At 40.4% G+C, this 24,316-nt stretch overlaps 1 protein-coding gene and 1 pseudogene across 8 annotated transcripts in view; both read left to right on the top strand.

Moving 5' to 3' along the window:
- The window catches only part of MAP2K5 (mitogen-activated protein kinase kinase 5), a 260,015-nt gene that overhangs the window by 79,871 nt on the left and 155,828 nt on the right, over positions 1-24,316 (top strand). For all 8 annotated transcript variants that reach the window (XR_010120698.1, XM_055278008.2, XM_055278010.2 and 5 more), the window contains exons 9-11: positions 8,527-8,566; positions 23,995-24,063; positions 24,153-24,234. Coding sequence is in view for 7 of the 8 variants with exons in the window: in XM_055278008.2 (XP_055133983.1) it covers positions 8,527-8,566; positions 23,995-24,063; positions 24,153-24,234 (191 nt within the window). In the remaining variant the exon portion in view is untranslated. The remainder of the gene's footprint in view (positions 1-8,526; positions 8,567-23,994; positions 24,064-24,152; positions 24,235-24,316) is intronic.
- LOC129482350 (heterogeneous nuclear ribonucleoprotein A1-like) lies at positions 4,492-6,848 on the top strand (annotated as a pseudogene).

The following is a 24,316-nucleotide window of genomic DNA, read 5'->3' as shown; positions in this document are numbered from 1 at the left end:
AAGGGAGACTGGCAGAAGCAGAGATCAGTGAGGTAACCAGGGCCCAGATGATGAAATCCTTATAAAGACTTTTGATTCAGCAATTAGAAATCTACCCATGAAATGGAGATGAGTATAATAACTTCTACTCATAAGATTATGAAGTTAATGAATTAAATGCATGTGGATTTTTTTTTGTAAAACACTATCCGAATGATATTTTTTTTCATCCAGAAGTAGTAATTTGTCAAACATTTATGAAGTGAGGAGCACCTACCATGGGCCAGGACGTGTGCTAAGCATAAGGAATATAAAGATGATTAAAACATGGCAGTGCTCACTGCCCAGTACTGGGGACAGACACATAAATACTTTTCTGTAGTGTGCCAAGGGCAATAATAGAGCATGTAACATTTGAAGAGTAGGAGAAGCATCGAAGTTTAACTTTGTAGCGTTTGTAAGAAAGTGTATGGGCTGGGCGTGGTGGCTCACACCTGTAATCCCAGCACTTTGGGAGGCCGAGGCAGGTGGATCACAAGGTCAGGAGATTGAGACCATCCTGGCTAACACAGTGAAAGCCCGTCTCTACTAAAAATACAAAAACAAAATTAGCCAGGCATGGTGGTGGGTGCCTGTAGTCCCAGCTACTCGGGAGGCTGAGGCAGGAGTATGGCGTGAACCTGGGAGTTGGAGCTTGCAGTGAGCCAAGATCACGCCACTGCACCCCAGCCTGACAGAGCAAGACTCCGTCTCAAAAAAAAAAGAAAAAAAAAGAAAGCATATTAAAGGGAGGTATATAGGTATTTTTAGGGCAGCTTATGCCTTATGTTTTCCTATTAACCCAAGGAGAATGAAAACTTGGCCTTCTCATGATTGTTTAGTGATGTTTCTGCTGAGATTAACACCTGAATGGCATACTTACCACACCTATCTGTAGTGTGAATAAACTTATAGTAGTGGGCAAGAGATAAACATGGTAAGAAATCTAGAATTTGGAACATGGTATATCCATACCAGATGGCTCTTTTAATTCTTTGTCTCCAAAGTTGGTTCAACATGAAGTAATACTACATGTTTAAGTTTTTCTGAACAATAAATGATATATTGCAAACTTTTGCCAGTTCTTTGTTGTTAAAGCTTTATTAAAGGGTCATTTGTAGAGCATATAGTCTAACTAGCACATAGAGACACTACTGCTCTTTAAGTCTGTTTTGGCAGCTTTCATTCTTAAATCACTCAGCTAGTTTGAAAACTTACTATCTTCCTTTTTTTTTTTTTCAGATGGAGTTTTGCTCTTGTTGCCCAGGCTAGAGTGCAATGGTGTGATCTCGGTTCATCGCAACCTCCACCTCCTGGGTTCAAATGATTCTCCTGTCTCAGCCTCCTGAGTAGCTGGGATTACAGGCACCCACCACCATGCTGGGCTAATTTTGTATTTTTAATAGAGACGGGGTTTCTCCATGTTGGTCAGGCTGGTCTCGAACTCCCAACCTCAGGTGATCCGCCCACCTGGGCCTCCCAAAGTGCTGGGATTACAGGTGTGAGCCACTGCCCCCGGCTACTTCCTACCTTCCTAACATTTAATTCATTAGCATTATCTCATTGAATCCTCACAACTCTATAAGAAAGAGACTGCTTTCCCTATTCCAGACTAGAGATAACTGAGACTTGGTGGGGCTTACTGACAGTCAGGTTCACATGTTTAAGACATGGCAGAGCTAGGCCCGGCGCAGTGGCTCACACCTGTAATCCCAGCACTTTGGGAGGCCAAGGCGGGCGGATCACGAGGTCAGGAGATCGAGACCATCCTAGCTAACACGGTGAAACCCCGTCTCTACTAAAAATACAAAAAATTAGCCGGGCGTGGTGGCGGGTGCCTGTAGTCTCAGCTACTCAGGAGGCTGAGGCAGGAGAATGGCGTGAACCCAGGAAGCGGAGCTTGCAGTGAGCCGAGATCGTGCCGCTGCACTCCAGCCTGGGCGACAGAGCAAGACTCCGTCTCAAAAAAAAAAAGAAGTGGCCAGCTGGGATTCGAGCTGTCAGTGACTTCAGAGCCTGTCCCCTTTGCTCTTCTGCCTCCCAGGATAGATTGGCAGTGATTGCAGAATGCTTCCTTGCCTGGAGCAATTTGGATATGATGGTCCTTGGCCTGATTGAAATAGGTCAGTACCTTTGTAAGTTTTGAATTATGTGTTTCCCTGCCCTAGAATACAGGTAAAAAAATTAAACATCACGATCTCTTTGTGTGTGTGTGTGTTTGACGGAGTTTCCCTCTTGTTGCCCAGGCTGGAGTACAGTGGTGCAATCTCGGCTCACTGCACCCTCTGCCTCCTGGGTTCAAGCGATTCTCCTGCCTCAGCCTCCCGAGTAGCTGGGATTACAGGCATCCGCCACCAGGCCTGGCTAATTTTTTGTATTTTTAGTAGAGATAGGGTTTCACCATGTTGGCCAGGCTGGTCTCGAACTCCTGACCTCAGGTTATCCACCTGGCTTGGCCTCCCAAAGTGCTGGGATTACAGGCTCTAGCCACTGTGCCCAGCCAAACATCACCATCTATTTCCTTTAGGTCCTAAAATATGCATATTCTGTCGCGGCTCCAGTCTTGGCTTTGCCACTGACTGTGTGAGCTTGGATAAGTTATTTAACCTGGCTTTTGGGTGCTTCTGCTGTGAAAGAAGGGGATTAGGTTAAATAATTTTCTCCATTTTCTACTAGTTCAATAAATTATCTGATTCTATACCAAGATTAAAAGTTAAGAGCAACTTCTTTGTCTGGTCATCTATAACCTATTGTTACAAATGAAATAAGAAAGTATGGATAGTAAGTATTCTCTTCCACTGGGCTCTTTGTTATTTTAAATATTTGAAAAACTTACACCAGGCTACTAACTTTTGCCATGGTAAAGTGTATGTGTGTGTGCTCAATTTTAAGGGCTGGGACTGTTCCCAGAAGGCCTGTGCTGGTCACAAACAAAATGGAACACTCAAGGACCAAGCACTAAAAATATCTCATAAAAATGCTTCCTCCATGCAGTCATTGAAACAGGTAATTACTGTGGCAACAACAAACTAATTTGAAGTGTTAGCTGTTAATTAAAACATTGCAGAGGTGTATAGTTGTCTTTTGGTGTAAGCAGAGCCTCCATTCAAACTTCATTAATCACTTTACAATTAATGTGTTGAGGAAGGTCAAGACAATTGAGATGCAGTATCTGTTGAAAGTAAACAAATTCCTTTTCTCTAAGTAAATACCATTTGCAAAGTTAAGGGACACACTCGACTCATGCCTGGCATTGCCTTTGTCATCCACTTCTCCTTGATGATTAAATGTTAAATTGGTACTGTCATTGCACTGTAAACCAAACCGCATAGCATCTTTATTGCTCGAAATCGAACCCAAACTTCCACGGATGAATTAGCGTGCATCATAATTAAATTATCAAGCCTCTCCTTTTAATTCATTTGGAAATAGGAGACCTTTCTTTTAGAAAAGAGATCAGCTTTCTTGACAAGCTAATTAAGTTGCCAAACTGTCCAGTATGGTATGTATATTGACTATCTGCTAATCATTTTCTTATCACTGCTGCTGGTCTCAAAGGTCCAGGTGTTGCTTATTCAAAGTAACAACACTGATCTTTTTACAACTTTTGAATCCTGTGTATATATTTAATTATTTGTCTTTATATTTCAGTTCTTGATTAGTGATTCTAATATATAATATTTTTAAAAGTTGGAATTGGAAGAATTTGTGATGTGGAGGGAGAAAAATAATATGTCACAAAGTCTTACGTATTATATTACTTGTATTTACGTGGAATAAACTTACTAATTTCCTTTAAATCACATTTCAGGCCAAGTGCGGTGGCTCACACCTGTGGTAGTCTCAGCACTTTGGGAGACCGAGGCTGGTAGATCACCTGAGGTCAGAAGTTTGAGACCAGCCTGGCCAACATGGTGAAACCCTGTCTCTACTAAAAATACAAAAAAAAATTAGCCAGGTGTGGTGGTGGGCTTCTGTAATCCCAGCTCCTTGGGAGGCTGAGGCAGGAGAATTCCTTGAACCTGGGTTTCGGAGGATGCAGTGAGCCGAGATTGTGCCACTGCACTCTGGTCTGGGCGACAGAGCAAGGCTCTGTCTTAAACAAGCAAACAAACAAAAAACATAATATAGGGGATAAGGTTCCACTTACAAAATGGGTATCACTTTGTACAAAGTATAAAAAATTATTTTGCTGGCACAGTGGCTCACACCTGTAATCCCAGTGCTTTGGGAGGTCAAGGTGGGATGATCACTTGAGGCTTGGAGTTTGAGACCAACTTGGGCAACATAACAAGACTTCATCTCTTAAAAACTTTAAAAAAATTAGCCAGGCATGGTGGTATACTCCTGTAGTACCAGCAGTTTGGGAGGCTGAGGTGGGAGGATCGCTTGAGCTGAGGAGTTCAAGGTCACAATGAACTAATAAGATCATAGCAGTGCACTCCAGCCTGGGAGACAGAATGAGACCCTGTCTCTGAAGAAAATAATAATTGATTTGTATTATTATTTTCTATATCTTTGAGACAGAGTCTCGCTCTGTCACCCAGGCTGTAGTGGAATGGTGAGATCATAGCTCACTGCAGCCTGACCTCCTGGACTCAAGCGACCCTCTTGCTTCAGCCTCCCTGTAGTCCCTACAGGGGAACTATAGAGGACTACAGGCACCCACCATGATGCCAGCTAATTATTTTATTTTTTTTAAAAGACAGGGTCTCCCTACATTGTCCAGGCTGGTCTTGATCTCCTGGGTTCAAGTGATCCTCCTGCGTTGGCTTCCCAAAGTGCTGCTATTACAGGAATGAGCCACTGTGCCCAACCTGATTAAAGTTTTATAAGTAGTATTTAGAAATAACCAATGAGGTTGTTATTTGAGAATGTCTTTAGACACTTTCAAAGGTTAGATAATTCTTTGGTAAACTAAACAGTTGTCACCCGGTTTTTGTAATCTTGCTTTTCTTTTAAATGAGATATACTTGAATTTCTGTATAATTAATCGATATAATAAAAGTTAAGTTTACCTTCCATGACTGGCTTGACCTTTGTCCACTCAAGTAGGAACAGCAAAATGAGTAAGTTCTTATAACACACATATATTTGGATAAGCATATACATATGGTTTATATATGTAGTTTCCTAGTCTTGCCTGAATTTGTAACATTTTACATGTAAATGATATTACAAATACCTATATACTGTTAATAACTAAATCATTTCTATAAGTCAGTCACCTTCAAAAAACTTGTCAGTGATTGTTCAACTCTGTAAATTTACTAAAAAGTAGAATGTACCCTTAAAACAAGTGAATGTTATCATATGTAAGTTATATCTCAATAAAGCTGTTAAAAAATTTTGTCAGTCCTTTCTGCCTGTGGATGCCGCAGAGGAAACATCATTAAAGTCTCTGTTCTCCCTGCTTTCATGTCTAAGTCAGAGTCTCCTAAAGAGCCTGAACAGCTGAGGAAGCTCTTCATTGAAGGGCTGAACTTTGAAACAACCGATGAGAGCCTGAGGAGCCATTTTGAGCAATGGGGAACACTCACAGACTGTGTGGTAATGAGAGATCCAAGCACCAAGTGCTCCCGGGGCTTTGGGTTTGTCACATATGCCACTGTGGAGGCAGTGGATGCAGCCATGAATGCAAGGCCACGCAAGGTGGACGGAAGAGCTGTGGGAACAAAGACAGCTGTCTCAAGAGGAGATTCTCAAAGACCCGGTGCCCACTTAACTGTGAAAAAGATATTTGTTGGTGGCATTAAAGAAGACACTGAAGGCTGGGCGCGGTGGCCCACGCCTGTAATCCCAGCACTTTGGGAGGCTCAGGTGGGCAGATCACGAGGTCAGGGATTCAAGACCAGCCTGGCCAACATGGTGAAACCCTGTCTCTACTAAAAATACAAAAATTAGCTGGTCGTGGTGGTGGGCACCTGTAATCCCAGCTACTCAGGAGGCTGAGGCAGGAGCATTGCTTGAACCCGGGAGGCAGTAGTTGTGGTAAGCCAAGATCGTGCCACTGCCCTCCAGCCTGGGTGACAAAGCGAGACTCCGTCAAAAAAAAAAAAAAAAAAAGACACTGAAGAATACCACCCAAGAGATTATTTTGAATAATATGGAAAAATTGAAGTGACTGAAATCATGAAATCATGACTGACCAAGGCAGTGGCAAGAAAAGGGGCTTTGCCTTTATAACCTTTGACGAACATGACTCCGTGGATAAGACTGTCATTCAGAAATAACCATACTGTGAATGGCCACAATATGGAACTGCTGACCTCAAGCGATGCTCCCACCTCAGTCTACGAAAGCCCTGAAGTTAGGAAAGCCCTGTTAAAGCAAAAGATGGCTAGTGCTTCAGCCAGCCAAAGAGGTCGAAGTGGCTCTGGAAACTTTGGTGGTGGTTATGGAGGTGGTTTTAGTGGGAATGACAATTTTGGTCATGGACGAAACTTCAATGGTCATGGTGGCTTTGATGGCAGCCATGGTGATGGTGGATATGGCGGCAGTGGGGATGGCTATAATGGATTTGGTAATGATGGAAGCAATTTTGGAGGTGGTGGAAGCTACAATGATTTTGGCAATTTCAACAATCAGTCTTCAAATTTCGGACCCATGAAGGGAGGAAACTTTGGAGGCAGAAGCTCTGGACCCTATGGTGGTGGAGGCCAATACTTTGCCAAACCACGAAACCAAGATGGCTATGGCAGTTCCAGTAGGAGCAATAGCTATGGCAGTGGCAGAAGATTTTAATTACTGCCAGGAAACAAAGCGTAGCAAAAGAGGGGAGCCAGAGAAGTGACAGGGAAGCTACAGGTTACAACAGATTTGTGAACTCAGCCAAGCACAGTGGTGGCAGGGCCTAGCTGCTACAAAGAAGATATGTTTTACACAAATATTCATGTGAATGGGCAAAAAACTCGAGGACTGTATTTGTCTAATTGTATAACAGGTTATTTTAGTTCCTATTCCATGGAAAGTTTAAAGCATTCCAACAAAGTGTTCTAATGTAGATTTTTTTTTTTGCACCCATGCTGTTGATTGCTAAATGCAATAGTCTGATCATGATGCTGAATAAATGTCTTTTTAAAAAAAATATTTGTCAGAGCAACCAAATTTTCTGCAAAACAGCAGAAAATGATGTTTTCATGTTGGCAGTAGTGGATTATGTAAATTTTGGTTTTATTTCTGTTTTAAGAAAGGGGAAGTTTAGGGGCTCATTAAATATGTTTTACAACTGGGCAGGTGAAGATGAGGAATTCCTGAGGCACTAACTTCTGTTCCCCATTTGCCCTATGACATTCCCATCCTAACACTTACCAGATGAGAGGAAGAGCCGTCTGATCTTAGCTAGTGTATAAAATCCTCTACAGGGCAAGATTTTTAGTTCTTCGAAACTAACTTACTTCCTTATATTAATATTTTCATGGGCTTGCAATAACAACGCTTGTTTATGTTATGTGGTTTATTTTGAAATTTTTATTGTATAAAAATGTGTTGCAGATTGCTTCTAAATAATGTTCAGAATATCTACTCCCCACAGTATATGTGTAAAGGCCACATTTCATTTAAACATAAAAGTTATGGTGGCTCACTCCTGTAATCCCAGCACTTTCGTTGACTGAGGTGGGAGCATCACTTGAGGTCAGCAGTTCCAGGCCAGCCTGGGCAACATCCAGAGACCCTATCTCTATAAAAAAAAATTTAAAAGTAACTGGGCATGGTGGCATGTGCCTATAGTCCTAGCTACTCAGGAGGCTGAAGTGAGAGGATCGCTTGAGCTGAGGAGTTTGAGGCTGCAGTGATCTGTGATTACGCCACTGCGTTCCAGCCTGGGTGTCAGAGAGAGCCCCTGTCTGAATCAGTCAGTCACTCAATCAGATAAACACAAAAGGTCTTGATGGATAGTAATGGTATTTCATTTCTGTAAACCCTATTCTCATTCTTTTTCATAAATGAAAACATTTATATTTCTTGATTTAAGTTGTAGTTATTTCACTGTATCTGTTAGTTTGAGCTTATTTTGATGAACTGTTATGATATAGTTTATCTGCATGTGTAATTGAGAAAATAAGCAAAAAAATTGGAAAAAAAAAAAAAAGCAAAATGGCTCTATACACTGCTTAACATAGAGCTATAGAGAACCTACACACACAGTGACAGTCATAAGGGATCTGGAGCCAAAAGACCTAGGTTTGAGGTCTCATTCTGCCACTAGTTACTTTGTGCCATTGGGCAAACTGTTTAACTTCTCTGTGCTTCAGAATTCTCATCTATAAAAGGAGGATAATAATGTATCAGCATTACCTCAGATAGTTATTTTAAGGTAATGTATAGTAAATCACTTTGTAAACCATTAAGCTCTATATAAATGTAAATTACTAATGTTGTTAGTGTTCTTTGAAAGTATCATGTATCCCACTGCTGCAGAAATGTTTGGATTTACATTTATGTCCTTAACCATTTTGTAGGTTGTTTAGTGATCCCAAATGATTTTGTTTTTTTTTCTTCCCATAGAGCATATCATGTCCCGAGTGGGAAAATATTAGCTGTAAAGGTAAGTACTGGATACATTTTATGAAATTCTTGATGTTCACCTCTTTCCTTTCCTCTGTTAGCTTGAGTCACAGATATTGTCAGAGGAGATGAAATGGCTTAAGGTTTAGATGGTAGGTAGGGGAAGCTGTGGCCCTCTGGTAACATTCAGACACCTGAAGATCTTTTAAGTATGCCTTAAAATAGTCAGTTGTAAGCTCTGTGTATTGTGATTCTTCTCGAGAAGAAGAGAAAATTTCTTTGTGTGTCCCCTGCTAAGTGGCATCACCATCTTCCTTGTCACGCAGCTCTAAACCTTACTAGTAATGTATTCCTTTTCCTTCTTTAAATATGCCACATCCTGTGAATTGCTGTATCCTGTTAGAATTTTTCCCTGAAATATATCCATTTGCTACTTTCTTTCTCTTCCCATCCCCATTGTCATGGTCTTGGATCAGGCTCACATTACCTCCTACCTGGACTTTTGAAATAACTTCCTCACTGTACTTTCGGTCTTTTCTTTTCCTATGCACCTTTTACTCTGCCACAGATTTGAGAAGTCAAATCACAGATCTGACTGTGTCTTGCTGACTGCCTTCCTCAATCATGTACAACCTAAAGCCTAAGATGTCTGCTTTGCTTCTGACTCCTTCGGCATACTGAAATACTCAAGCACAATACCTGCTAAGAGTCAGGCTACACACAACGCAGGGATGTTCCAGGCAGTTACCTAGGATGCTCCTCACTTGTTCCCATGCAATTCATAATCCACACTTCATCTCTGCCAAACTCCAGCATCCCAGTCCTGCCATGCCACTTTGGATTTAATCTCTGCCACTGCTGGTGCTTGATCTTCCCATCATCTTAAATCTCAGATTTCCTTAATGGACTCTGTCTTGAATTGCACTTCTGACTGAACCCTTTGCTAATGAAGTCCTAACCCCACAGAACCCCATTTCCGATTCTGGGCTCTTAGCTAACAAACTGATCAGGCTTGCCTTGCCCCCGACCTTCCCCACAAATTGTTCAGGCCCTCTACATATTGGCCCCCACCTACCTTTATAAACATGCACTCTGCTTTACCAATCTGTTACTTCCCGTCATGCCCTTTATCTCCAGTCTCCGGGCCTTTAGTAATGAAAGTTCTTATTTTTTGAGTGACTACTATATACCAAGTATTATGCTAGATTTTTATTTTTATTATTATTATTTTTTTTTGGTTGAGACAGGGTCTTGCTCTGTCATCCAGGCTGGAGTGCAGTGGCATGATCTGGGCTCACTACAGCCTCCACCTCACAGGTCCAAGAGATCCTCCTACTTCAGCCCCTTGAGTAGTTGGACCACAGGTGTGCATCACCGTGCCTTGCTAATTTTCTTTATTTTTTGTAGAGACGGGGTCTCACTATGTTTCCCAAGCTGGTCATGAACTCCTGGGCTTAAGTGATCCTCCTGTCTCAGCCTTCTGAAATCCTGGGATTATAGGCATGAGCCACACGCCCAGCTATGCTAGATGTTTTATAACTATTATATTTAATCCTTAAAATTACATAGTAAGCCTGTCTACTTTAGATTAGGAGACTGAAACTCAGAAAGCTGAATTGTCGAAGATCACAGAGTTGGAAGGGGTAAGGCCAGGATGTGAAATGTTCATCTGCCTCCAAAGCTCATCTCCTCTGTTATACCACGCAGCTTTTATACAACTTACTAACATTGCTCATCCCTCTGATTTCCATCTATCTTTTCATGGTTCATCTCCAATATGCCTTTTTAGCTATCCACAGTGAGAAATTGGTCTCTTTCTCTAACAGTTGCATAGTATATATTTCTGCATCTTTTTTCTCATCTAGGAAACTAAGAATCAGAGCAATTACATTAGAATTGCTTATACCTTTTAGCAAGTTGAAACCAAAACTAAGGCTCAGATCCTCTGACTGCTAATGAAATCCAGAGTTCTTCCATATCACATCTAGTACAGCACCTAGAATGTGTTACGTGGCATTATCTAGTACAGCACCTAGAATGTGTTACGTGGCATTATCAAGTTTAGTTTTAAGAAGTTAAATAGCTTGTGAGGGGGCACAACAGAGCTTCCTTTGAGATATTTTCTTTGACAGTTCAGCCATATAGGGTCCATAGAATTGTAGAACTGGAAGAGACCTATCACCTGTTACAGCCCGCACATTTTACAGAGGCGCTGAGCTCACTGAATGCAGCTGTGTCATACCACCTTGGCTCTCACCGAGCGTGGCCTGGTTGTACCACCTTGGCGCTCACCGAACGTGGCCCTGTCATACCACCTTGGCGCTCACCGAACGCGGCCTGGTCGTACCACCTTGGCGCTCACCGAGCGCGGCCTGGTCGTACCACCTTGGCGCTCACCGAACGTGGCCCTGTCATACCACCTTGGCGCTCACCGAACGCGGCCTGGTCGTACAACCTTGGCGCCCACCTAGCGCGGCCTGGTCGTACCACCTTGGCGCTCACCGAACGCGGCTCGGTCGTACCACCTTGGTGCTCACTGAGTGTGGCTCTGTTGTACACCTTGGCATTGGTTTAACTTTTCTGTACCTCCTGAGCTCCCTTTTCACTAAGAGAAAACTTCCACTAAAAATTGAGCACTATTTTCCCATCCATTGAGTTACTTTTTTATTCTTTTTGTGTCAGAAGTCTTAGATTGTTGCTGATGATATATTTAAAGATAGCCAACTCTAGGTTATTTACTCCAAGAGAAGGGAGCACTGTTATAAATCACCTAGAAATCTATCATTACTTGGCCTTGCAAAGTACATTATACATTTTTCATAGTTTCATACATTTTGAATTATGTTTATATAGACTAATATTAAAAGTATTGTACATTAGTTGGGTGTGGCAAGGGGCCAACAGCTTTTTCTGGGAAAGAGTAAAAGCAATTTTAAAGAAAGGCATATTTACAGAATAGCTGTTAGGAAAGTAGAGACTGTCAGTAAATGAAAATAGTTGGGATTTACAAATATACTGTTCACTAGACCTGACCATTAAACTGGGCTTTACAACAAGAACTGTACTGCATTCACTTTGTATCTCTAGATTCTATAAAATATAGTAGATACTCACACTGAGTTGAATGAATTGATGATTTAAGAGCAGATATGATTATTGTGATTAAACGTTTGTGTAGCCCTGAGCTTGTTGGTAGTTTAGGCAAAAACCATGTAACTTATATAATAGTCATAATCTAAGAAAAATTTACCATTTCTTCAAAACAGGCAGAATTTTTAATTCTTATAAGTGTGTTATTTAGTTTCCAAATATTTGGAGATTTTCCATCTTTCTATTACTGATTTCTGATTTAATTCCATTGTGGTTACAGAACACCCTTCGTATAACTTAAATTATTTTAAATTTGTTGAGACTTATTTTATGGCTCAGAATATGACCTATTTTGGTAAGCAGTCCTTGTACACATGAAAAGAATGTATAGCCTGCTTGTGCCTGTAATCCCAGCACTTTGGGAGGCTGAGGTAGGTAGATGACTTGAGCTCAGGAGTACGAGACCAGCCTGGGCAACATGGCAAAACACCATCTCTACAAAAAATAAAAAATAAAAAAAAAATTAGCTGGGCATGGTGGTGTGTGCCTACAGTCCCCGATACTTAGGAGGCTAAGGTGGGAGGATCGCTGAGCCGAGGAAGCTGAGACTTCAGTGAGCCATGATCGCACCACTGCATTCTAGTCTGGGTGACAGGGTAAGACCTCATCTCAAAAAAAAAAAAAAAAAGAATGTATAATCCACTGTATAGGGTATTGTATAATGTCAATTAGATCAAGTTGGCTGATAGTATTATTCAGATATTCTATATCTTTACTGATTTTTGTCTAGTTGTTCTATCAATTATTGAAAGAGGGGTGTTGAAATACTCAACAATAATTGTGGCCCACAATTCCGTTATTTTTTACTTAATGTTTTTTGAAGATATATTCTTAGGTGCATTTATGATTGTTATGTCCTCTTGATGAATCGGCCTCATTGACATTATGAAGTAACCTTCTTTGTCCATGATCATATTCTTTGCTCTGAAATTTATAGTCTGATATTAAATTCTAGGCTTTATTTTGACAAGTGTTAGCATGCTATGTTTTTTTTACTTTTAACCTATTGTGTCGTTATTTTTGAAATGTATTTCATGTAGGCAGCATATAGTTGGGTCTTATTTTTTAATCCAGTTGGATGATCTCTGCTTTTTAAGTGAGAGTATTGAGACTATTTACATTTCATATGATTATTGATATGGATGGATTCAAATCTATCATTTTGCTCTTTGTTTTCTATTTGTTCTGCCTGTATGCCCCCTTTTTTTAGGTGATTGCTTTAGAATTCATAACTTAACATAGTCTTCCTATGTAAATAGTATTGTACCACTTTATAGTATAGAAATCTTACAATGGTGTATTTTCATTTCCCTCATCCCAGCCTTTGTTTTATTATCATCCATTTTACATCATCATATGCGATAAACCCCAAAATACATTGTCACTACTTTTGCTTTAGATATTTATCTTTTTTTTTTTTTTTTGAGACAGAGTCTTGCTCTGTCACCTAGGCTGGGGTACAGTGGTGTGATCTCGGCTCCGCCTCCCAGGTTCACGCCATTCTTCTGCCTCAGCCTCCCGAGTAGCTGGGACTACAGGCACCTGCCACCACTCCTGGATAATTTTTTTGTATTTTTAGTAGAGATGGGGTTTCACCATGTTAGGCAGGATGGTCTCAAACTCCTGACCTTGTGATCTGCCCGCCTCAGCCTGCCAAAGTGCGGGGATTACAGGTGTGAGCCACCGTGCCCAGCCTGGAAATATTTATCTTTTAAAGACATTTAAAAAGTGAGAAAAATAGTATTTTATTTTTATTCATGTATTTACCAATTCCAGTGCTCTTCATTCCTTTGTGTGGTTCAGATTTCCATCTAGTAGTATTTTCCTTCCATCTGAATGACTTCTTCCTTTACATTTCATATAGTGTAGGTCTTTTGGTATTCTTTCAGCTTTTGTATGTCTAAAAATGTGTATTTCACTTTCATTTTTGGAAAGAATTTTAATTTTTGCTAGATGTAGAATTCTAGGTTGACTGCTGTTTTCTTTCAGTTTTTTAAAGATTTTGTTTCACTGTTTTCTTTCTTTCCAGTGAGAAGTTTACTGTCATTTTAAATCTTTGTTCCTCTGTATATTAGAATTGGCTTCATTCTGGCTGCTTTCAAGACTTTTTCTTTATCACTGGTATTAAGCTGGTGTTTACATCTTTAATGTCTCTACTTAACATGTTCAGAACTTCCTCTGCTTTCTTTTTTTGTGTGTTTTTATAAATAAAGATGGGGTTTTGCCACGTTGCCCAGGCTTGTCTCGAATTCATGGGCTCAAGCAATCCACCCACCTCCACCTGTCAAAGTGCTGGGATTACAGGTGTGAGCCAGGGCACCTGGCCTCCTCTGCTTTCTTGAAAGTATGAAATGACCGGGCGCCATGGCTCACGCCTGTAATCTCAGCACTTTGGGAGGCTGAGGCAGGTGGATCACGAGGTCATGAGATCAAGACCATCCTGGCTAACATGGTGAAACCCCGTTTCTACTAAAAATACAAAAAATTAGCTGGGCGTGGTGGCGGGCGCTTGTAGTTCCAGCTACTCAGGAGGCTGAGGCAGGAGAATGGTGTGAACCCAGGAGGCAGAGCTTGCAGTGAGCTGAGATCGGGCCACTGCACTCCAGCCTGGGCGACAGGGTGAGACTCTGTCTCAAAAAAAAAAAAAAAAGTATGAAATATAATAACTGAATTAGTGGCCTTATCTACTTATTCCATCATATGTGTCATATCTGGATCAGTTTTGACTGATTCCTTTTCTCCTCACTTTGGGTTATATTTTTCACTTTTTTTCATATAATTTTTTTTAAGTGAAAAGCAAGTTTATTAAGAAAGTAAAGGAATAAAAGAATAGCTACTCTGCTTGGGCAGAGCAGCTATACCTTATAATTTTTTATTGGATACCAGACATGTGGCATGGGTGCTATTTTTGCTCTGCTATAAATATTTTTAAACTTTATTCTGAGATTGTGGTGGTTAATATTGAGCGTTAACTTGATTGGATTGAAGGCTGCAAAGTATTGTTTCTGGGTGTGTCTGTGAAGGTGTTAATATTCAGAGCGATTAACATTTGAGTTAATGTTAACGTAAGAGATTAACATTTGAGTCAGCGGGAGAGGCAGACCCACCCGCAATCTGGGTGGGCACTATCTAATCAGCTGCCAGTGTGGCTAGGATAAAAGCAGGCAGAAGTTGGAAGGACTTGACTTGCTGAGTCTTCCCGCCTTCATCTTTCTTCCATGCTGGATGCTTCCTGACCTCGAATATCAGACTCCAAGTTTTTCAGCTTTTGGACTCTTGGACCTACACCAGTGATTTGCCAGGGGCTTTCGGGCCTTCAGCTAGAGACTGAAGGCTGCACTGTTGGCTTCCCTACTTTTGAGGTTTTGAGACTTGGACCGGCTTCCTTGCTCCTCAGCTTGCAGATGGCCTATTGTGGGACTTCACCTTATGATCCTGTGAGTCAATACTCCTTAATAAATTTCCCTTCATATATACATCTATCCTATTAGTTCTGTCCCTCTAGAGAACCCTGACTAATACAAAGATGGTATTTAGTTACTTTTAAATAATTTGATTCTTTCAAGGCTTGCTTCGAAGTTTTATTAGACAGTACCAGCCCAGTGGTTAGTCTAGAACTAATTTTCCCCGTGCAACAGAGGTGGTACTCTTCTGAGTACTCTACCTGGTGCCTTGGGAATTGCAAGGTTTTTCCACACTGACTGGTGGGAATACAAACTTTTCTTGCCCAGTATTAATCTGGAGATTGTTTCTTCTGAGCCTTTCTGGTGGTTCTCTCCCTGGCCTCAGGTGATCTCCTGACATCTATGTACAGATCATTCATTACTCAGCTGAAGACTCCATGACCCCCTCGGCAGACCTCTGGAGCTCTCTCCCTCAGGTCCTCTGCCAGCTCTCTGCCCTCTGCTTCTCTAGCTTCCTTGGCCTCCTCAGACTCTCAGTTTTGTCTTCTCATCATAGGGAGATGGCTTATCTCTGCCTGGCTTCCCCTCCCTACACTGAGGCCTAGAAACTCTCTGGTCAGCAAGCTGGGCAGTCATAGGGCTCATCTCATTTGTTTTCCATCTTTCAGGGATCACTGCCCCGTTCTGGCTAACGTCCAATGTCTGGAAGCCTGTTGATGTGTGTGTGTGTGTGTGTGTGTGTGTGTGTGTAAGTGTGTTTTAGTACCTCTTTTTTTAAATTTAACTTTTAAGTTCTGGGGTGCATGTGCAGGTTTGTTATATAAGTATGCTTGTGCCATGGGGGTTTGTTGTACAGATTATTTTGTCACCCAGGTATTAAGCCTAGTACCTATCAGTTATTTTTCCTGATCATCTCCCCGCCTCACCCTCCACCCTCTGATAGGCCACAGTGTGTGGTGTTTCCCTCTAGGTGTCCATGTGTTCTCATAAGTTAGCTCCCACTTATAAGTGAGAACATGCGGTATTTGGTTTCCTGTTCTTGTGTTAGTTTGCTCAAGATAATCACCTCCAGCTCCATCCATGTTCCTGCAGAGGACATGATCTCATCGTTTTTTATGACTGCATAATATTCCATGGTGTGTATGTACCACGTTTTCTTTATCCAGTCTACCAGTGATGGGCATTTAGGTTGATTCCATGTCTTTGCTATTGTGAATAGTGCTGCAATGACCATTTGCATGCATGTGTCTTTATAATAGAATGCTTTATATTCGTTTGGGTATATACCCAGTAATGGGATTGCTGGGTCAAATGGTATTTCTGCTTTTAGGTCTTTGAGGAATCACTGCACTGTCTTCCACAATGGTTGAACTAATTTACACTCCTTCCAACAGTGTATAAACATTCCTTTTTCTCCACAACCTTGCCAACATCTTTTATTTTTTGACTTTAGTAATAGCTATTCTGACTGATGTGAGATGCTATCTCATTGTGGTTTTGATTTATGTTTCTCAAATGATCAGTGATGTTGAGCGTTTTTCCATATGATTGTTGGCCTCGTGTATATCTTCTTTTGAGAAGTGTCTGTTCATGTCCTTTGCCCACTTTTTAATGGGGTTGTCTTTTTCTTACAAATTTGTATAGACCCCTTCCTTATACCCCTTTACTGCAAAAATTAACTCAAAATTAATTAAAGACTTAAATGTAAAACCCAAAGTACAAAAACCCTGGAAGACAACCTAGGAAATACCATTCTGGACATAGGAATGGGATAAAGATTTCATGATGAAGACACCAAAAGCGATTGCAACAAAGGCAAAAATTGACAAATGGGATCTAATTAAACTAAAGAGCTGCACAGCAAAGGAAATTATCAACAGGGTGAACAGACAGCCTACAGAATGGGAGAAAAATTTTGCAAACTATGCATCTGACAAAGGTCTAATATCCCTTTCCTTTCCTTACGCCACTCTAATCCAGATGCTTGACTTCTTTCTTGTCAGATATGTATACCAGGTTTTGAATTGTTCTCAGTAAACAGAAGCTACCATTTATTGATGATTTATACAATGCTAAGCATTTTGCATGCATTTTTTAAGTTAATACTCACAACATTTTGTAACTCTTACTGATTCCCATTTTACAAAAGCTGAGGCACAGAGAAGTTAAATAACTTGCCCAAGGTCCCACAACTGATAATTAGTGGAGCTAGGATTTAAACGTAGGTAGTCTTGTTCTAAGTGCCGGTGACCCCCTGCCGGCGCTGCTCACTGCTCTCAGATTTGACTTGCCAAGGATCATCCTGGTCACATTTATTTCCCTCTCAAAAGTCTTCAGAGGCTTCACGTCACTTCCCAGATAAACTAAAGACTTTAGAGGATGGAATTCAAGATCCTCCACGATATGTCATCAGTCTGCTTTTATAGCATTATCTTACGTATTTGAATCCTGTGTGTCTTTTAAGTTGAACTTGTTGCCTTATCTGAACTCAGGCACTTTCTCACTTCAACACTTTGATTCACATATTCCTCTCTAATTAGAATGCTTTCACCCATTATCTCTACCTATCAAAATCTTTAACACCCTTCAAGGATCAGCTGAAAAGCCTGCTCCTTCATTGAACTTTTCTGGATAAGCCCTGTCACATATGGTCTATCTCTCACTCACTCATTTTCTTCTTTGAACCTCTCTAGAATTCCCTGTATATGTCTTTTAAGGGTGTTATCACTAACTGCCTTGTATTTTGCTATTAGTATACCTGTACATTTCCCGTATTATATTGAACTCTCTTTGTAAGTGGGGAACAGATCTTATTTATCTTCTTGCCTTACTCTGTGATTCCTGCAGATCCTTGCATATAGGGTATAGTACAAAGCATTACACATAATGAGTAAGTGTTCAACACATAATTTGTTGAATGACTAAGTGAATAAATTTTTGTTCTGTTTGTTATTTAGTTCATTCATCTTTTAGAGTAACATCTTGAAAGCAGGTTCAGCTCACGTACAAAATATCTCATAGCATTCTTCATATGGACCATTGCTCTCACCCAGAATATTTCTTAGCTTTTTTTATATTAAAGGGTGAAATGGAAGGTTAAGAGTTAGAAGCGTATTTGATCTTTTCCTGACCCTCTCCTGACTTTTGTGTGACTTCAAGCATGTCACTTGAACCTCCCAGTGACCTCAGCTGTGAAACAGGGCTGCCTGGTGTCACAGAGGGATTGCGAAGAGCAGCAAATCACAGTCCTTGTCCAAACGGAATCACCTACAGGGTCTGACGCCTGCATGGAATGATGAGGGAAATTTAATTTTCCAAGTAAAATGGTCAGTTGGACCCACACTTTGAATGTCTATGGGCACAATTAGATGAGTCCTTGAAAATCTGTTACTTTTCCTACTCAAAATGTTTCTCATGTTATGCCTCTAAATGTTCTTATTTTTTAGACAAAAAAGCATATTGTAAATGTTTCCCTTTTTAGACTTCTGAGGTAGGAATATATTACAAGATATTTTTAAAAGAAGTTGAATTTTGGAAAGAATAATGTACCATGAATTTCTACTTTATACTATTGAATTTAGAAAATGTTCTGCCTCAAAGAGAATTTTGAAAATTATGCTAATCACATTTTAAAGATAACTATTTCATTATGACCATATGTAATTCATGAAACGTGTTTCTACCTTTTTGTGTGTTTGTTTGGTGTAGGTAGTCAAGACAATTGCAGATAAGTAGAGCAGAAAACAAATAAAAATACTGTTAGCCATCTTGTAAACAGAACCTTTTTATATCATTAATATATTCTATAAAATCTTTCAAGAAGTAATGCTTGGAGGATTTAATAGATTTCCCACTATTGTTTGTTTTCTAAGTGAGAAAAATCCATCTAACAGGAAATTTCTTAGCATTGTATGTTGCATGTGCTGATTATCATTCTTTGACTGCTTTGGGTTTCTGCTGCTTTTAAACTAGCATTTAAATGGACCATTTGATTAATCATTTGTATACTGACTATAATCCTCCCAAATTTCCTTTCTGAGTTGTACATACTGTAAAAGACAATTATGTCACCACAGATTAAATAAGTGAATTAAAACAGAATAGCAGCTTAATTTGATCTGTGATTTTGTTCTCTTTCCCTTTAGTGAAGTGTGTGCCACTCCAGCAAATAAATGAAGTCATCCATGACAGCTTGTGATGAATTGCCGTATTTATACTGTATATTTTAATAGCCTCACACTAATTTAAATTGAGCACAGAGTAAATTATAATTCAGTCACTTGACTGCTTATATTTAACTTGACAACTCATCCTTATTTGTTCTGGAGGTGTAGTGGAGAGCAGTGGAAATGCACTAAGGTATTTCAGTTTCTCACTTAACCCTTTCTCCATGGAATGCTTCATATTCAAATTCTCTCCAGTTTGAAACATTTAGCACTTCCTAAGGAGAAAAAAAATAATGAAGAATCAGGGAGTCCGTACTTTCCTTGGACTTCAAAAAGAAAATTTGTCTTTACCATGCTTTTTGCCATTGCCTTCAAATAAGGAATTGGATTTGTTTATTTTTAGCAGTTTTAAAGCTCACTCACAAGAATACACAGGGGAAGGAGAATTAACCTTCCACCTAGAGTGCCAAGTCTCCCAGAAAATAGAGAGCATATGAATAGAGTTATTTTAAGGTAGGTTTTACTTTCCCTCTCAAGTTCTCAGAAATTACTTTATTTGTTTTTTCCATCATTTTGGAATCTCCACTATTCTAGACTAAAGCAAATACCAACAATGATCAAAACGAATTAGAGTACAGCAGATTAGCTCCACAAATACAGTATTCCTTACTACATTTTAGGTCAGTGTGGCATTTTTATTTATTTGGTGGTGTAGGTTTTTGGTTTTAAATTCAGTTTAAAATCAAGCAATCTATTTCTTCTGTCTAGAAACAGCTTCTTATAAAGAGGATTATAGTTGTAAAGACTTGAGTTAAATCCCACATCACTTACTAGGCACTACTGTGAGTTAGACCCTGTGTGGAGTGCTGGGGGTGATAGAAAAATGTACAAGACTCAGCCCTTGCCCTTGAGAGGCTCATAGCCACTCTAATCTTGAGGCTTCTGTTTTTAGGAGATGAGGGATGCGTGCTCAAGGCAGAATGTACATATTGAGGGCCAGAGCTAGAGATGAATTTTGATGGAGGACTTTGAGGTGAGCTTCATGGAGGCAGTGGTGGCATTCAAGCTGGGTCTAAAAGATAGAACAGGTTTTTTCGATCAGTGCCTGAAGAAGAGGGAGGAAGCACACCCCAAGTAGAGGAAACAGCAGGAGCAAAGGCTGGAAGTAGGGAAAGCACAGGATATGTGTGTACACCAGGAAATGTCATCTGATTTTACATGAAGAGTGGGTTTGTGGTGGGAGTAGTGGGAAGAGGAGTTAGAATAAGTTGTCTATATTGTGGAAGAATTCCTTGAATGTCATGCTAGAGTTTTAACTTTATTGTAGGCGATGGGAACACATTAAGGTTCTTGATCAAGGGAATGATATATTCACAGCCAGTAGTTTGGGGTTAATTCCAGGATGGTGGTTAGCAATGTGGAATCATGTCATTTCTAGGTTGTTGGTGGCCTGGATATCTTAATAGTCATATATCTCAGCACTGAATAAATGGCTTTTGAAACCTTAAATAAGTGGTTCTCAACCTTACTTTGGGTTAGGAATTACCTGGGGAGCTTTACAAAATAACAGAGATGTGAGCCCAACCCAAGGGATTCTCATTCCACTGTTTTGGGGTAAAGCCTGCACCTTGGGATTTTTTTTTAAGTGCCCTATGTATTACGATATGAGGCCAGGGTTGAGAACCATTGATTTAAGGTTAATAACTTCATTCCTTTTATCAGACTTTTTTAGAGTGAGAGATTCCTGGTACTTGTCATCATAGTAGGAATAGCTGTAATATTTCATGCCATAGGATTGAACTGACACTAGATGAATTAGTTTTCTTGGTAAGTTTTACACAAGAACAAAAATGTTAGTGAATATTGTTGGCAAATGACTGTTGATCAGGAGAAGTGTTTAAATGTTTCTTGGCAGTTTTGTATTACACTTACAGTCTAGTTTACTGAGATCTTTTATAAATAACCCCAAAGCAAACTCTTTTATTTTTTTTGAGACAGAGTCTCACTCTGTTGCCCAGGCTGGTGTGCAGTGGCATGATCTCGGCTCACTGCAAGCTCCGCCTCCCGGGTTCACGCCATTCTTCTGCCTCAGCCTCCCAAGTAGCTGGGACTACAGGTGCCCGCCACCACGCCTGGCTAATTTTTTGTATTTTTAGTAGAGACGGGGTTTCACTGTGCTAGCCAGGATGGTCTCGAACTCCTGACCTCGTGATCTGCCCACCTCAGCCTCCCAAAGTGCTGGGATTACAGGCATGAGCCACCGCGCCCAGCCGCAAACTCTTGATAGAAACCACCTATGCCTTTTTTTTCCCCACCTTCCCCTACCCCAAATCAACGCCTGGCCAATGTCAAGACTATAAAATGTACTTTAGAATTGTCCTTTTCTTTCCTTGCTCTTTCAGCAGTTTACAAGGCATAACTTATGTTTTTTTCTTCAGTGTGATTATATATATATTCTTCAGTTGTAATACAAAATGTAATTCAAAGTTGAATGGTATATAACTACACTATCATAGTAATTCCGAATGTTAAGTTTTTATCTAGAAATGTCTAGAGTCAGAAACTCTGCCACAAATCATAAAAATTGTTTTCCATCTATTCTATTCTCATCACTGCCTTTTAAAAGTAAAAAACAAGCTGGGCACGGTGGATCACGCCTGTAATCCCAGCACTTTGGGAGGCTAAGGCAGGTGGATCACCTGAGGTCAGGAATTCAAGACCAGCCTGGCCAACATGGTGAAACCCCATCTGCACTAAAAATACAAAAATCAGCCGCGTGTGGTGGCACGTGCCTGTAATCCCAGCTACTTGGGAGGCTGAGGCAGGAGAATGGCTTGAACCCAGGAGGCGGAGGTTGCAGTGAGCCAAGATCACGCCACTACACTCCAGCCTGGGTGACAGGGCAGGACTCCATCTCTAAATAAATAAATAAATAAAACAATTACTCTTGAATTAGTTTCACTGACATGCTTAGAATTTGAACAGTATGGTCTTCTTTCTTAAAAAAATGTGTGTTTGAAATAAACTAGAATTTATTCTAGATAAGTTTGTAAATATTTTATATTTATGGGTTATAAATCACTGTGGGTAATATCACTGTGATTGATATTTTAAATAAACCATAAAGTACTGAAAAGCCCATGAGACTGAGTCCAGAGGAGGGGGTCCTACCATTCCCAGGCTCTGTGGCTCCTGGGAGGGAAACCTGGTTTCCTCCTCACTCAAAAGAAGGCAGTTAATGAAATAAGATTTCTTCAAGCTTTAACTTTCTATAACAGTATTAGCAAAGAACATTACCTGACTGGAAAAAAAAAAAGATGATATATTTTAAAAATTCCTTATTTCTCTCATAACTAAAAACCCCACTTAAAATCTTATTTTTGGCTGGGCATGGTGGCTTACACTTGTAATCCCAGAACTTTGGGAGGCTGAGGTGAGCTGATCATTGAGGTCAGGAGTTCAAGACTAGCCTGGCCAACATGGTGAAACCCCATCTCTACTAAAAATACAAAAATTAGCCAGGTGTGGTGGCAGACACCTGTAATCCCAGCTACTCAGGAGGCTGAGACACGAGAATCGCTTGAGCCCACGAGACAGAGGTTGCTTGAACCCAGGAGTCAGAGGTTGCAGTAAGCCGAGATTGGGCCACTGCACTCCAGCCTGGGTAACAGAGCAAGACTCTGTCTCAAGAAAAAAAAAAGTCATTTTTTGGCCAGATGTGATGGCTCATGCCTGTAATCCCAGTGCTTTGGGAGGCTGAGGTGGGCAGATTGCTTGAGCTCAGGAGTTCGAGACCAGCCTGAGCAACATAGTGAAACCCCCATCTCTACCAAAAATGCAAAAAATTAGCTGGGTATGGTGGCACACCTGTGGTCCCACCTACTTGGGTGGCTGAGGTGGGAGGTTTGTTTAAGCCTGAGAGGCAGAGGTTGCAGTGAACCAAGATTGCCCCGCTGCACTCCAGCCTGGGTGACAGCATGAGACTGTGTCTCTAAATAAATAAATAAAATGTCATTTTTATTCATCATCCTCTCTGCTTATTGCCTAGTGTCTAATCACAAATCACAGATAGTTCTTTTTTTTAAGAGACAGGATTTCGGTCTGTCACCCAGGTGGGAGTGCAGAGGCGCAGTCATGGCTCACTTCAGCCTCAAATTCCTGGGCTCAAGTGATCCTCCCACCTCAGCCTCCCAAGTAGGTTGGGGCCACCCGATCATACTACACCCAGGTAATTGTTTGTTTTTTTTTTTTGTAGAGATGGGTTCTTGCTATGGTGCTTAGGCTGGCCATATACCCCTGGCCTTCAGGTACCCTCCCACCTCAGCCTCCTTCCCAAAGTGCTGGGATTACAGGCGTGTGCCACTGCACGTGGCCAACACAATTCTTTTATATTGGTTTGAGGGTCATTCCTATGTTCCTCTTTTGAAAATAGCCAATGTGGCTAAAATAGAGTGCATAAATTAAGAGTGTTATAACTTAACTGACTTTTAAAGCCATTACTGTTGACCTTTGAGACCTGGCTTTTTTCTTTGGTCCCATCAATCACTTCTGTACCACCTCCCCCAGTATAGAAGGACAAAAGGTTAGACAGATGCAGATACAGCTTGTATTACTGGGAATTATAGTGGCAAAAAGAAGGAAGTAGGGAAGAATAAAGGAACTACCATGTTTTTAGTTCTTATATTTCATAGTGTTTATAACTAATATAATTAGAAGGTGAATAAATGTTAATACCTTTCTATATTTAGGTCATACTACTAGATATTACACTGGAACTTCAGAAGCAAATTATGTCTGAATTGGAAATTCTTTATAAGGTAATTTTTTTCATAATTTTTATTTGTAAAGCATGCCTGTGGTATTGACTTGCAGGTTTATAACTACTTTTGTCTTATTTTTGTTACAGTGTGATTCATCATATATCATTGGATTTTATGGAGCATTTTTTGTAGAAAACAGGATTTCAATATGTACAGAATTCATGGATGGTGAGTTTTCCCTTTTATAATACTTTTGAAATAATTTTTAGAGTATATAGTGCTTTAAAACCTGGTTTTGATATAGATATCA

Source organism: Symphalangus syndactylus, chromosome 5 (assembly GCF_028878055.3).
Source record: "Symphalangus syndactylus isolate Jambi chromosome 5, NHGRI_mSymSyn1-v2.1_pri, whole genome shotgun sequence".
Classification (NCBI taxonomy): domain Eukaryota; kingdom Metazoa; phylum Chordata; class Mammalia; order Primates; family Hylobatidae; genus Symphalangus; species Symphalangus syndactylus.
Note: the sequence above shows the minus strand (reverse complement) of the source record. Positions and strands in the feature narration are given on the sequence as shown.